The sequence below is a fragment of the Diorhabda carinulata genome, unplaced genomic scaffold (genome assembly GCF_026250575.1).
Source record: "Diorhabda carinulata isolate Delta unplaced genomic scaffold, icDioCari1.1 Dcau_22, whole genome shotgun sequence".
Classification (NCBI taxonomy): domain Eukaryota; kingdom Metazoa; phylum Arthropoda; class Insecta; order Coleoptera; family Chrysomelidae; genus Diorhabda; species Diorhabda carinulata.
In genome coordinates this window covers 39442-51304 of record NW_026613967.1, presented here as the reverse complement: position 1 = coordinate 51304, position 11863 = coordinate 39442, and the positions used below count along the sequence as shown (strand labels likewise).

At 36.3% G+C, this 11863-nt stretch overlaps 2 protein-coding genes across 3 annotated transcripts; both read right to left on the bottom strand.

Moving 5' to 3' along the window:
• Positions 1–368: 368 nt before the first annotated feature.
• Positions 369–1234, bottom strand: LOC130903304 (histone H1-like). The gene is made up of 2 exons (XM_057815412.1): positions 872–1234; positions 369–775 (listed from the first exon to the last, which is right to left on the bottom strand). Exons 1-2 carry the CDS (start codon positions 1230–1232, stop codon positions 369–371), a joined length of 768 nt encoding a protein of 255 aa, XP_057671395.1. The 5' UTR covers positions 1233–1234.
• Positions 1235–2951: 1717 nt separating this feature from the next.
• On the bottom strand, positions 2952–11247 carry LOC130903294 (histone H1-like). Of its 2 annotated transcripts, none has more exons than XM_057815401.1 (2): positions 10351–11247; positions 2952–3637 (listed from the first exon to the last, which is right to left on the bottom strand). In XM_057815401.1, the coding sequence occupies exons 1-2, from the start codon at positions 11093–11095 to the stop codon at positions 3576–3578; spliced, it is 807 nt and encodes a 268-aa protein (XP_057671384.1). In that variant the 5' UTR covers positions 11096–11247; the 3' UTR covers positions 2952–3575. The 2 variants fall into 2 exon arrangements, with proteins under 2 accessions (XP_057671384.1, XP_057671385.1); XM_057815402.1 differs by lacking the exon at positions 2952–3637 and having other exon boundaries at positions 10232–10638; positions 10735–11097.
• Between the last annotated feature and the right edge of the window lie 616 nt (positions 11248–11863).

Here is an 11863-nt window from a genome sequence, read left to right as displayed (position 1 = left end):
TATTATTTTTAACTAACAAATTTTAGACAATATCGACATATAATAATTGAATGTTTATAAAACACATTATATCTACTATATCCTAGGTAGGTCGAGACAAATCTAGAAGGTAACAACCTACAATTACATCGATCGATGAAAATATTTTATATAATATAACATATCAATTATTGAAACGAAATTCAAAAAATTCTTGTTTCATCAAAACAAACACATTTGTTTTTCATTTTCTTCATAAATAAATGAAAAAATTGTGGCCCTGATAAGGGCCATTTGTTATTATTGTCGATTGTCGTCGTACCCATCATCAGTCCGATAATACTTCTCGATTGTTGTACTATCTTTCTGTCAGAAAAAAAATATTCTTTTTATTTCTTCTTTTTAGGAGCGGCGGCGGCTTTTCTTGCTTTAGGAGAGGAACTGCTAGCAGCTGCTTTCGCAGTTTTCGGTTTTGGTGCTTTCGGCTTTTTCGTGGGACTGCCTTTATTGGATTTTTTTGCTTTAGTAGGATTCTTCGTTTTAATTTCGGATGATGCGGCACTGGCTGTATTGGAGGCGGCGGCGGCGGCGGCGACTCCTCCTTTGGCCGAAGATTTTTTGTCCGTTTTTTTGGCAACTTTAACGCCTTTCTTATCAGTAATCGGTGTTGTTGTTGTCGTCGAAGTTTTTAAGGATGCCGCCGCTGCTGTACCTGTCGTTTTTTTGCCTTTATTAGATTTCTTAATACTTTTCGATTTATCTACTCCTCCTCCAATAATAGCATTTCGTTTTGCTGCTGTTACAATTTTCTTGGATTTAGTTACGCCTGTAGTAGAAGCGGCTGTTTTCTTTTTCTTTTTGTCAATAGCATTCGTTTTAGCCGAAGTACCACCAGTTGAAGTTGCCGAAGCTAACTTGAATGATCCCGAAGCTCCTTTACCTTTAGTTTGTACCAAAGATCCCGATACTACAGATGCTTTCAAATATTTTTTGATGAATGGCGCTACTTTTTCTGCATCAACTTTGTAATTGGCAGCAATGTATTTTTTAATTGCTTGTAAAGATGAGCCTCCGCGTTCCTTTAAACCTTTGATCGCATTGTTTACCATTTCCGAAGTCGGTGGATGAGATGGTTTGGTCCTAGGATTTTTAGCTTTTTTTTCCTTTTTATTTATTGGAGACGACGAAACCTGCGGTGAATTAGACGCAGACGTTGCGGTTACAACCGAAGTTTGATTTTCTATATCCGCCATAACTACTAACAACCTTGTGTGTTATTATATCGTCGATAAACTACACTAAACTGATATAAAGAAAAAAAGAAAAAAAAATATTGGATGTAGTTTTATATTTCGTTATATAAAATTTCACCTCTATATATACACTTAGTAGTATAAAAGACTTTTAATTTTCCGCGTGTAATGAGTTACAAGAGTAGTCATTCAAATGAAGCGGACGGAAGACTGAACGAACGAATAGAACTAAGTTAAAAAACGAACCTCATAAACCAAACCAACCTCAAAAACCTTGGTTTCCTCGAGATTTTCGAATCGAATGTAATGAAAAAAATTGACGAAGAACTAACTAAGGTATACTTCGAACTTTCGCCGAGGTTTTACTATAATTTAATAACGGCTAATAACGTTTGTTATTAAAAAAAAGTACCACTTAAAAATGGTTAAAAATTTATTTCCGACGATGCTTAGCACTTTAGATATAATTTCGAAATTAAATAAAAGTCCTTCTTAAAATACAATGAACGTAAATAGAAACGTGTCTATTCACAATAATGACCAATATTTAAAAATATGAAAACCAATTGAAATAATACCGCAATTATCATTTGAATGGTGACATGTCTACCCTGACTTGCGCTACACGTTTCTACTATATGTTCGTAACTAATATATATTATTATGAGTATTTTTCAATAAAAATCTTCCGACATACTAAATATAAGAAAAAAATATCAAATTTCAATATTGGAATCCGCGTATATTTCATTTTAGATATTGAATGATGGTAGTAGCAAATTATAATTATTACAATAGATTGATTGACTGATTAAATTTTCTTTAAACGAACTTTGCTCTATTCGCAAAATATGTCTGTCTATTACAATATTATTTAATATTTTATCCGACAATTTTTTTTACATTGTATAATATATTATTTTAGGAAATGAACATATTTTATTTAAAATTTCAAACCAATTTAGAAAGAACAAAAAAGAGTGTTTTTACTTTTAACAAAACTTCAAAGAAGCCACAAAAACTACTTTAACCAACGATAACCGACACCAACCGCTTTGTATGCTTTATTTTACCGACGGTCGAGTTTTTTTTTCCTTTAGCCGACAATGAATTAGTATATGAGACTTTTTAAAACAAAAGCGACGTTAGAAAGTTTTTTTATATAATATATATATATATATATATATATATATATATATATATATATATATATATATATATATATAATTTTCAGTTAAGTGGAATATCATCTTTATTCATATTTAATAGAATTCAATTGAATTAAAGTCGTTCGTTCGTTCGTTGTTATCATATATAAATAACAAAAATAGTATTGTGGTTCTGAAAAGAACCGTTTTTTTTTTTTGGTCGATGATATTATTTAAGTAAATAAAATAAAAAATTTTCGGTCAATATAGTAGATGTGTTATATTTATTATTTAGAACTGGTATATTTGGTAACGGCTTTAGTTCCTTCACTGACTGCGTGTTTTGCTAATTCTCCGGGAAGCAATAATCTCACTGCAGTTTGAATTTCTCTACTTGTAATTGTTGAACGTTTATTATAATGAGCCAATCTGGATGCTTCGGCGGCGATACGTTCGAATATATCATTAACAAAACTATTCATTATACTCATAGCTTTACTCGATATACCGGTGTCAGGATGAACTTGCTTAAGTACTTTGTAAATGTAAATAGCATAACTTTCCTTCCTCCTTCTTTTTTTCTTTTTGTCGGCTTTCGAAATATTCTTTTGAGCCTTTCCGGCTTTTTTCGCTGCCTTTCCGCTAGCTTTTGGTGGCATTATTTCTCTTTAAAAAAAAAAAATAATAGAAACACTTGGATAACGTACCGTATTTATCGAAAAGTGGATAAAATTAGAATTTACAGCACACACACACACACACTTGCGCGTGAGAAATCCCGTCCCTCTAAGCATCCACTCCCGGATAAATCCGCGAGTGGGTGCGAAGAAGAACATTCCAACCACCCCCTGTCAATTCCGACAGGTCCTCATCCTCTTTCGCGTCGCAGTTTCGCGCGTAGAATCCTTCCTCTCCCCTTAGTTCTATGGGAGATTCTGGGATGTCTATCTTTTTTTGTTAAGAGATTAGCCTGTTGGCTATACTCTCTTGGCTTCATAGTCTGGACGTCATAATGTGTGTGTGTGTTTCGCGGCCTCGGGTAAACCTTTTCCGACCTACAACCGGTCGGAAAGATCTAATCCGAGTGGTCCTTCGCCTTCTCTATAGCTGTCCCCGATGTATAACTCTACACTTGCTTATGAAATGCGGAGTTACCGTGTCGGGGGGTGTCCTCTTGTGGGTTGTCTCTGAAAACCTAGGAATTTGGATAGATTTTTTTTTTTTTTGTTTTTTGTGTTTTTTTTTTTTTTTTTTTTTGTTTTTTGTGTTTTTTTTTTTTTTTTTTGGTTTTTTGTATTTTTTTTTTATACTAACCTAACCTATTGCTACTACTAACCTACCTTAACCTACGTTACCTATCCATCCAATTGTTTTCTGGGCCTCTTGTATTTCTTGTAGTCTTCTTTATTGTATTTTATGATTTCCCTTAATTCTTCGTTGGGGTGTGTTGCCAACTCCTCGAATAGCTTTATTGCCCTTTGGTCCATGATGTCTAATACTTTTTCGGGTCCCGTTTCTCCGTATATTTCCTCGCTACTTGTTGTCCAGTGAACATTTAGTGCTTGTCTCAGCGTTATGTTTTGTTGAGCCTGTAGTTTCTTTCTGTTTGTTTTGCAAGTATGTCCCCAGGCAACAGAGGCGTACGTAATAATCGGTATTATTATACTCCTGATAAATCTGAGTTTTGTTTCCGTCTTTAACTTGCTTTTTCTACCGATTAATCCGCATAGTCTTGCTCTCGCTTGTCTCACTTTGTCGACAGTGTTTTTCACGTGTTCGTTGAAAGTGAGACTTTGGTCTAGCGTTACGCCTAGGTATTTGGCCTTTTTTGTCCACTGGATTTCTTCGTTGTTAATTTTTATTTTCCGGTCGGGTTGGTGGCTTCTTTTTTTCTTGAAGAGAACTGCTTGGCTTTTCTCGCAGTTGACTTGTATTTTCCATGTTTTGCACCATTCGTCAATCTCTTTTGCAGCGTTTTGGAGTCTTTTCGTGATGTTTTTCACCTTGACGCATCTCGTTGCTATTGCAGTGTCGTCCGCATATAGCGCTGTCAAGGTGTTCTCAATTTTCGGGATGTCTGCTGTGTATATGTTGTACAGCATTGGTGATAGTACCGCTCCTTGCGGTACTCCCGCCTGCTGCTCTCCGACCTCCGATTTTTCGTTTGCGACCTTCACCTGAAACTTCCTGTCTTTGAGGTACGTGCTCAGGAGTTTTATGAGCGGTTTTGTGTATCCTGCCTCTTTCATCTTGTAAAGCAAGCCCTCGTGCCATACTCGGTCGAAGGCTTTGCTTACGTCTAGGAAGATTACCCCTGTGGATTCTTTCTGGTTGAAACCTTGAGTAGTATATTCTACTAGTCTCAAGATTTGTTGTTCGGTGCTGTGGTTTTTCCTGAAGCCGAATTGTTCCTCTGGTATTGTATTTAATGTCTTTGTTTGTTCGTTCAGAATCCTCAGTATCACTCTCTCTGCGATTTTACTCATGGCAGGTAGCAAACTTATCGGTCTGTAGTTTTGGGGGAAAGTGGGGTCTTTCCCGGGTTTTCTCAGCATGATAATGTCTGCTTGTTTCCATCTCGATGGAAAGTGTTTTGTCTTCAACATGCCACTTATTATGTTCGAAAGGTATGCCATACCTTTTTTTGGCATGTTTTTCAGCGCTCTGTTCGTGATTCCGTCTATTCCCGGAGCCTTCCTTGCTGATGCGAACCTGAGTAGTTCTTTCACTTCCATCGGTGTTGCGAATCCTAGGGTTTCTTGATCGTCCTCGTCTTCTAGGTATTCGTTGATGTTTTCTTCTATCGTGTCTGAGAGGTCCATATCTTCGTCGGGATGTTCGTTCAGTGTAAACTGAAGTTCCATCGTGTTTTTCAGCTCTTCTGCTTTCTCTTTGTCTGTATACGCCATCCCGTTGCTTCCGTGTATTGGGGGCATTGGTTTTCTTTCTTCTCTTAAGACTTTAGATATGTTCCATAATCCGGGTTTTTGCGGATCTAGTTCGTTTATCCTTCTGTTCCATTCCTCGCTTCTGTGCTCCTGTAACTGTTCTTGAATTTCCTGTTTCATTTCCCTCACTCTCCTCCTTTCTTCTGGATTTTGCGTTCTTTGGGCTCTTCTAGCTATTCGGTTTTTCTCCCTAATCAGATTTCTCAGATCGTCGCTTATATTTTTGAATCTGCCGTATTTGTCTGGTACGGTCATTGTGGTACTTCGTTCTATCGCTTCTGATAGTGCTTCTTCGAAGAAACAGACCTGTTCTTCTAGCATCTCCTTGCTTTTTATTTCCGTGATTGGTCCTAACAGCTGTCCTGTTAGCCTTCTGAATTTCTCCCAGTTGGTTTTTCTCACGGTTCTTCCTGCTTGTCTGTTGCCGCTACCGATGGTGACGACGATTGGTGAATGAGCGTCGCCGCCGTCTATGATCCGGATTTCTACAGGCATCGTCATGTCTCTCAACACGGCGATGTCTATAACCTCGGGCCTTCCTCCATTTGGTGGGTAGTGTGTCGGTCTTACTGGTCCTATCGCTTGATAGGATGGGTGATCTTCTATGATCTTCTCCAAGTTTCTTCCTTGTCTGTTTCTTCTTGTGCTGTACCATGCAGGGGACTTGGCATTTAGATCTCCTATGATTATGCCTTTTTTACCATCTGGGAGTACTGCTAGCACGTCTTCCTCGTGTATTGTAGTCTCAGGCCTTACGTATGCTGATATTATTCTAATATCGCCGTATGATGTTTTAATGACTACTATTGTCGCCTCCATGCTAAGTAGTCCGTCCGGTGAATTTATTCGGTGTTGGCACAACTCTTTTTTTACTAAGATCGCTGTGCCTCCGGAGCGTCCGTTTATATCGTCTCTATAAACGTTGTAGCCTGGCCAGGTGAATCTGTGTGTGTCACCTGGCAATTTTGTTTCTTGTAGAGCGAAGATATCGTAATCTTCTTCCTCCAAGATCACTCCCATGGTGTTTTGGTTTGTTCGTAGTCCTCCTGTGTTCCACGAGCCGATCTTTATTTGACTAGGAAGGTTGTTTGTCATTTTATTTGACTTGTTGGGCTATTAATGTCGCTATGAGTGCCTGCATATTTTGCAGCATACTCAATATCTCGCCCGTTCCTTGTTGTTTTTGAGGAATTGAGGCTGTCGGCGTTTTCTTGGCCGTTTGGGCGTAGCTGACTCCTGGGATCGTGGTTTTTATTGTTGGTTTTTTTGTTTCCTCTTTTTTGGGATTTTTCGGACACCCCCTGTAGTTGGCTGGGTGGTCACCTGCGCAGTTTCTGCATTTCGGCTTCTCGGTCTTGCTCAGGGTGCAGTCCGCGGCCCTGTGTTCTCCTGCGCATCTTACACAGCGCACGTCCATGTTGCACGTGCTCTGTCCGTGATGGAATCCTTGGCACCTGTAGCATTGTACAGGTCCGTCGTGTTTTTTCTGTTCTACCACACTTATTTTCGTGTGGCAGAGATATCTAAGATTTTTGTATGCCTGCTCTTCTGCAGGCTCGATAACTACCATGTATATTGGTAGTAATTTCCTGGTGTTATCTTGATTTTTTTGCGTATAGCTAGTCAATTGCCATACTTTTTTCGGTTTTAATCCTATTTCCCTCAGCTCGGTTTCTACTTCCGGTGCTGGGGTGTTGACTGCTAGTCCTTTAATCACTAGCTTTCTTTCTTTTTCCTCTTTGAGTGCGTACGTGTACCACTCTATTTCTTTGTGCTCGCTCAGGAGCATCTTCATTTTATTGAAATCATCCACTGATTGCGTGGTGATCTTTCCGGTGTGGTTGCCCATTTTGCATTGGGCGTTAATACTTCTCTGTATCAGTATTTACAGCACGCACAATTTTCCTCTCTTTTATATCAACGTACGTAATTGTAATAGGCTCCGCCCTTCTACGTTTGCGCGTTTGCTATAATTTCATTGGTAGGGCATGTTAATATAAATAGATAGGTCGAGTTTTAAATTTTTTGTTTAACAGTTAGTTTCGTCGCATCGGTTGCTTCATAGTTATCAATTGACTGAGTTCTATTTTTTTTTTTTTTGGAAAAAGAAAATATAAAAAAAATATGTCTGGACGTGGTAAAGGTGGTAAAGTAAAGGGAAAGGCAAAGTCTCGCTCAAACCGAGCTGGATTACAATTTCCTGTAGGACGTATACATCGTTTGTTGAGAAAAGGCAATTATGCAGAACGAGTCGGTGCCGGAGCTCCAGTATATTTGGCAGCTGTTATGGAATATTTGGCAGCCGAAGTACTCGAATTAGCAGGAAATGCTGCTAGAGATAACAAAAAGACCCGTATAATTCCAAGGCATTTACAATTAGCTATCAGAAACGATGAAGAATTGAATAAATTGTTGTCTGGAGTAACCATCGCACAAGGTGGTGTTCTTCCCAATATTCAAGCTGTACTTTTACCGAAAAAGACAGAAAAGAAAGCTTAATTCTTTATTCATTATATTATTTTTCTTTATTTTATCGAAATACATACATATGCATAAACCGGCCCTTTTAAGGGCCACAATTATTTTTTTTTATATATATATATAGAAAGAGATTATAATATAGATATATCATTTTATATATATATATATATATATATATATATATATATAGATTTATTGATTCGTTGATTTCTCTATTTTTTTTTTTGGTTGAGATAGAAGAGATTCTCGTGTAACGTGTACTGTTAGATAAAAAAAAAAGAAGAAAAAAATGCCCTGATATATAAGAAAACTTATCATCTGTAATAATAACTGAAATTGTGGTTATGTGACTATTTTTAACATCGTTAATAGAAACGTTCGTACTAGAAACAAAAATTGTAAATAATGAGATAAAAATAAATAAAAGTTCCTCTACTCGCTTATTTTCTTATCTATTATGTATACATGTATGTAGTATGTATGTGCGTATCAATAAATGCGAGGTTGTTCTTATATATAAGAGAACAAACTAATGTGTAAGTTCTTTTTTTACTTACTTATTTATTTATTTTTTTTTTTAAATTTTCATATTCAAGCAAATTATGTTGTGGTTCTGAAAAGAACCGTTTTTTTTTTATATATACATATGCTATGGAAATGCAATAGAGGACATATTCTTCTACTTCACATATGAAAAATGAAAATTAACCACCAAAACCATATAAAGTACGACCTTGACGTTTTAAAGCATAAACAACATCCATAGCCGTTACCGTTTTTCTTTTAGCATGTTCAGTGTATGTTACGGCATCTCTAATAACATTTTCCAAAAACACTTTCAAAACTCCACGAGTTTCTTCGTAAATTAATCCCGATATACGTTTTACTCCTCCACGTCTAGCTAATCTTCTAATAGCAGGTTTGGTAATTCCTTGGATATTATCACGTAAAACTTTTCGGTGTCGTTTTGCACCCCCTTTTCCAAGTCCTTTACCACCTTTTCCACGACCGGTCATTATTTTTCTTTTGTTTTGTTTTTTCTATATACCTACTAAAACAATCCGATGATAACTTCGAAAAGACTTCAAAATACTGACCTAAGAATTTTCCCTAATCTCTTTATAATACCTATCGGCTCCGCCCATTAGAAAAAGTACGCACCAATCCCAGATTAGTACTCCGTAATGTTGGGCAAAGCTATAAAAGAAGGTCATAAATAAATTTATCTCATTCATTGTGTGTGTATCAAGCTGCTATAGCGGTTTAGTATATTGAAATTTCTTGTATACTTACAAAAAAAAAAAAAAAATAAGATGGCTCGTACTAAACAAACGGCTAGAAAATCGACTGGAGGGAAAGCTCCTCGTAAACAATTAGCGACGAAAGCCGCTCGTAAAAGCGCACCAGCTACTGGAGGAGTAAAAAAACCTCATCGTTATAGGCCAGGTACAGTAGCTCTTCGTGAGATAAGACGTTATCAAAAGAGTACCGAATTACTTATTAGAAAATTGCCATTTCAACGATTAGTTCGTGAAATAGCACAAGATTTTAAAACAGATTTACGTTTTCAAAGTTCAGCGGTTATGGCTCTCCAGGAAGCTAGTGAGGCTTATTTGGTAGGTCTATTCGAAGATACTAATCTGTGTGCCATTCATGCTAAAAGAGTCACCATTATGCCCAAGGATATCCAATTGGCTAGAAGAATTCGCGGAGAACGAGCATAAATACAAAAAAAATTTTTTTTTTTTTTTTATAGAATTACATTTTATCTATTTGATAATAGATTTTTTGTTTTATATATATATATATAGTAAGTAAAAACGGTTCTTTTCAGAACCACAAATAATTTAACATTTATGATAGTAGTATAATATCTTAATATAAACATAGGTGTTCGTTTGAAAACATTGAAATATAAAAGGAAGATGTGATTGTTGATTGGATAAAGAAGACACACGCACGCACGCACGCACGCACGCACGCACGCACACACACACACACACACACACACACACACACACACACACACACACACACACGAAATAGAGAAAAATTATTATTTTTAACTAACAAATTTTAGACAATATCGACATATAATAATTGAATGTTTATAAAACACATTATATCTACTATATCCTAGGTAGGTCGAGACAAATCTAGAAGGTAACAACCTACAATTACATCGATCGATGAAAATATTTTATATAATATAACATATCAATTATTGAAACGAAATTCAAAAAATTCTTGTTTCATCAAAACAAACACATTTGTTTTTCATTTTCTTCATAAATAAATGAAAAAATTGTGGCCCTGATAAGGGCCATTTGTTATTATTGTCGATTGTCGTCGTACCCATCATCAGTCCGATAATACTTCTCGATTGTTGTACTATCTTTCTGTCAGAAAAAAAATATTCTTTTTATTTCTTCTTTTTAGGAGCGGCGGCGGCTTTTCTTGCTTTAGGAGAGGAACTGCTAGCAGCTGCTTTCGCAGTTTTCGGTTTTGGTGCTTTCGGCTTTTTCGTGGGACTGCCTTTATTGGATTTTTTTGCTTTAGTAGGATTCTTCGTTTTAATTTCGGATGATGCGGCACTGGCTGTATTGGAGGCGGCGGCGGCGGCGGCGACTCCTCCTTTGGCCGAAGATTTTTTGTCCGTTTTTTTGGCAACTTTAACGCCTTTCTTATCAGTAATCGGTGTTGTTGTTGTCGTCGAAGTTTTTAAGGATGCCGCCGCTGCTGTACCTGTCGTTTTTTTGCCTTTATTAGATTTCTTAATACTTTTCGATTTATCTACTCCTCCTCCAATAATAGCATTTCGTTTTGCTGCTGTTACAATTTTCTTGGATTTAGTTACGCCTGTAGTAGAAGCGGCTGTTTTCTTTTTCTTTTTGTCAATAGCATTCGTTTTAGCCGAAGTACCACCAGTTGAAGTTGCCGAAGCTAACTTGAATGATCCCGAAGCTCCTTTACCTTTAGTTTGTACCAAAGATCCCGATACTACAGATGCTTTCAAATATTTTTTGATGAATGGCGCTACTTTTTCTGCATCAACTTTGTAATTGGCAGCAATGTATTTTTTAATTGCTTGTAAAGATGAGCCTCCGCGTTCCTTTAAACCTTTGATCGCATTGTTTACCATTTCCGAAGTCGGTGGATGAGATGGTTTGGTCCTAGGATTTTTAGCTTTTTTTTCCTTTTTATTTATTGGAGACGACGAAACCTGCGGTGAATTAGACGCAGACGTTGCGGTTACAACCGAAGTTTGATTTTCTATATCCGCCATAACTACTAACAACCTTGTGTGTTATTATATCGTCGATAAACTACACTAAACTGATATAAAGAAAAAAAGAAAAAAAAATATTGGATGTAGTTTTATATTTCGTTATATAAAATTTCACCTCTATATATACACTTAGTAGTATAAAAGACTTTTAATTTTCCGCGTGTAATGAGTTACAAGAGTAGTCATTCAAATGAAGCGGACGGAAGACTGAACGAACGAATAGAACTAAGTTAAAAAACGAACCTCATAAACCAAACCAACCTCAAAAACCTTGGTTTCCTCGAGATTTTCGAATCGAATGTAATGAAAAAAATTGACGAAGAACTAACTAAGGTATACTTCGAACTTTCGCCGAGGTTTTACTATAATTTAATAACGGCTAATAACGTTTGTTATTAAAAAAAAGTACCACTTAAAAATGGTTAAAAATTTATTTCCGACGATGCTTAGCACTTTAGATATAATTTCGAAATTAAATAAAAGTCCTTCTTAAAATACAATGAACGTAAATAGAAACGTGTCTATTCACAATAATGACCAATATTTAAAAATATGAAAACCAATTGAAATAATACCGCAATTATCATTTGAATGGTGACATGTCTACCCTGACTTGCGCTACACGTTTCTACTATATGTTCGTAACTAATATATATTATTATGAGTATTTTTCAATAAAAATCTTCCGACATACTAAATATAAGAAAAAAATATCAAATTTCAATATTGGAATCCGCGTATATTTCATTTTAGATATTGAATGAT

What these genes read in the sequence shown, in the direction of transcription:
- LOC130903304 (XM_057815412.1), bottom strand. Translation starts at nt 1,232, where the DNA reads ATGGCGGATATAGAAAATCAAACTTCGGTTGTAACCGCAACGTCTGCG. An exon ending in AGCTTCGGCAACTTCAACTG is followed by an intron (nt 776 to 871) that starts GTGGTACTTCGG and finishes AAATTGTAACAG; the next exon opens with CAGCAAAACGAAATGCTATT.
- LOC130903294 (XM_057815401.1), bottom strand. Translation starts at nt 11,095, where the DNA reads ATGGCGGATATAGAAAATCAAACTTCGGTTGTAACCGCAACGTCTGCG. An exon ending in TACTAAAGCAAAAAAATCCA is followed by an intron (nt 3,638 to 10,350) that starts ATAAAGGCAGTC and finishes AACACAAAAAAC; the next exon opens with AAAAAAAAAAAAAAAAAAAA.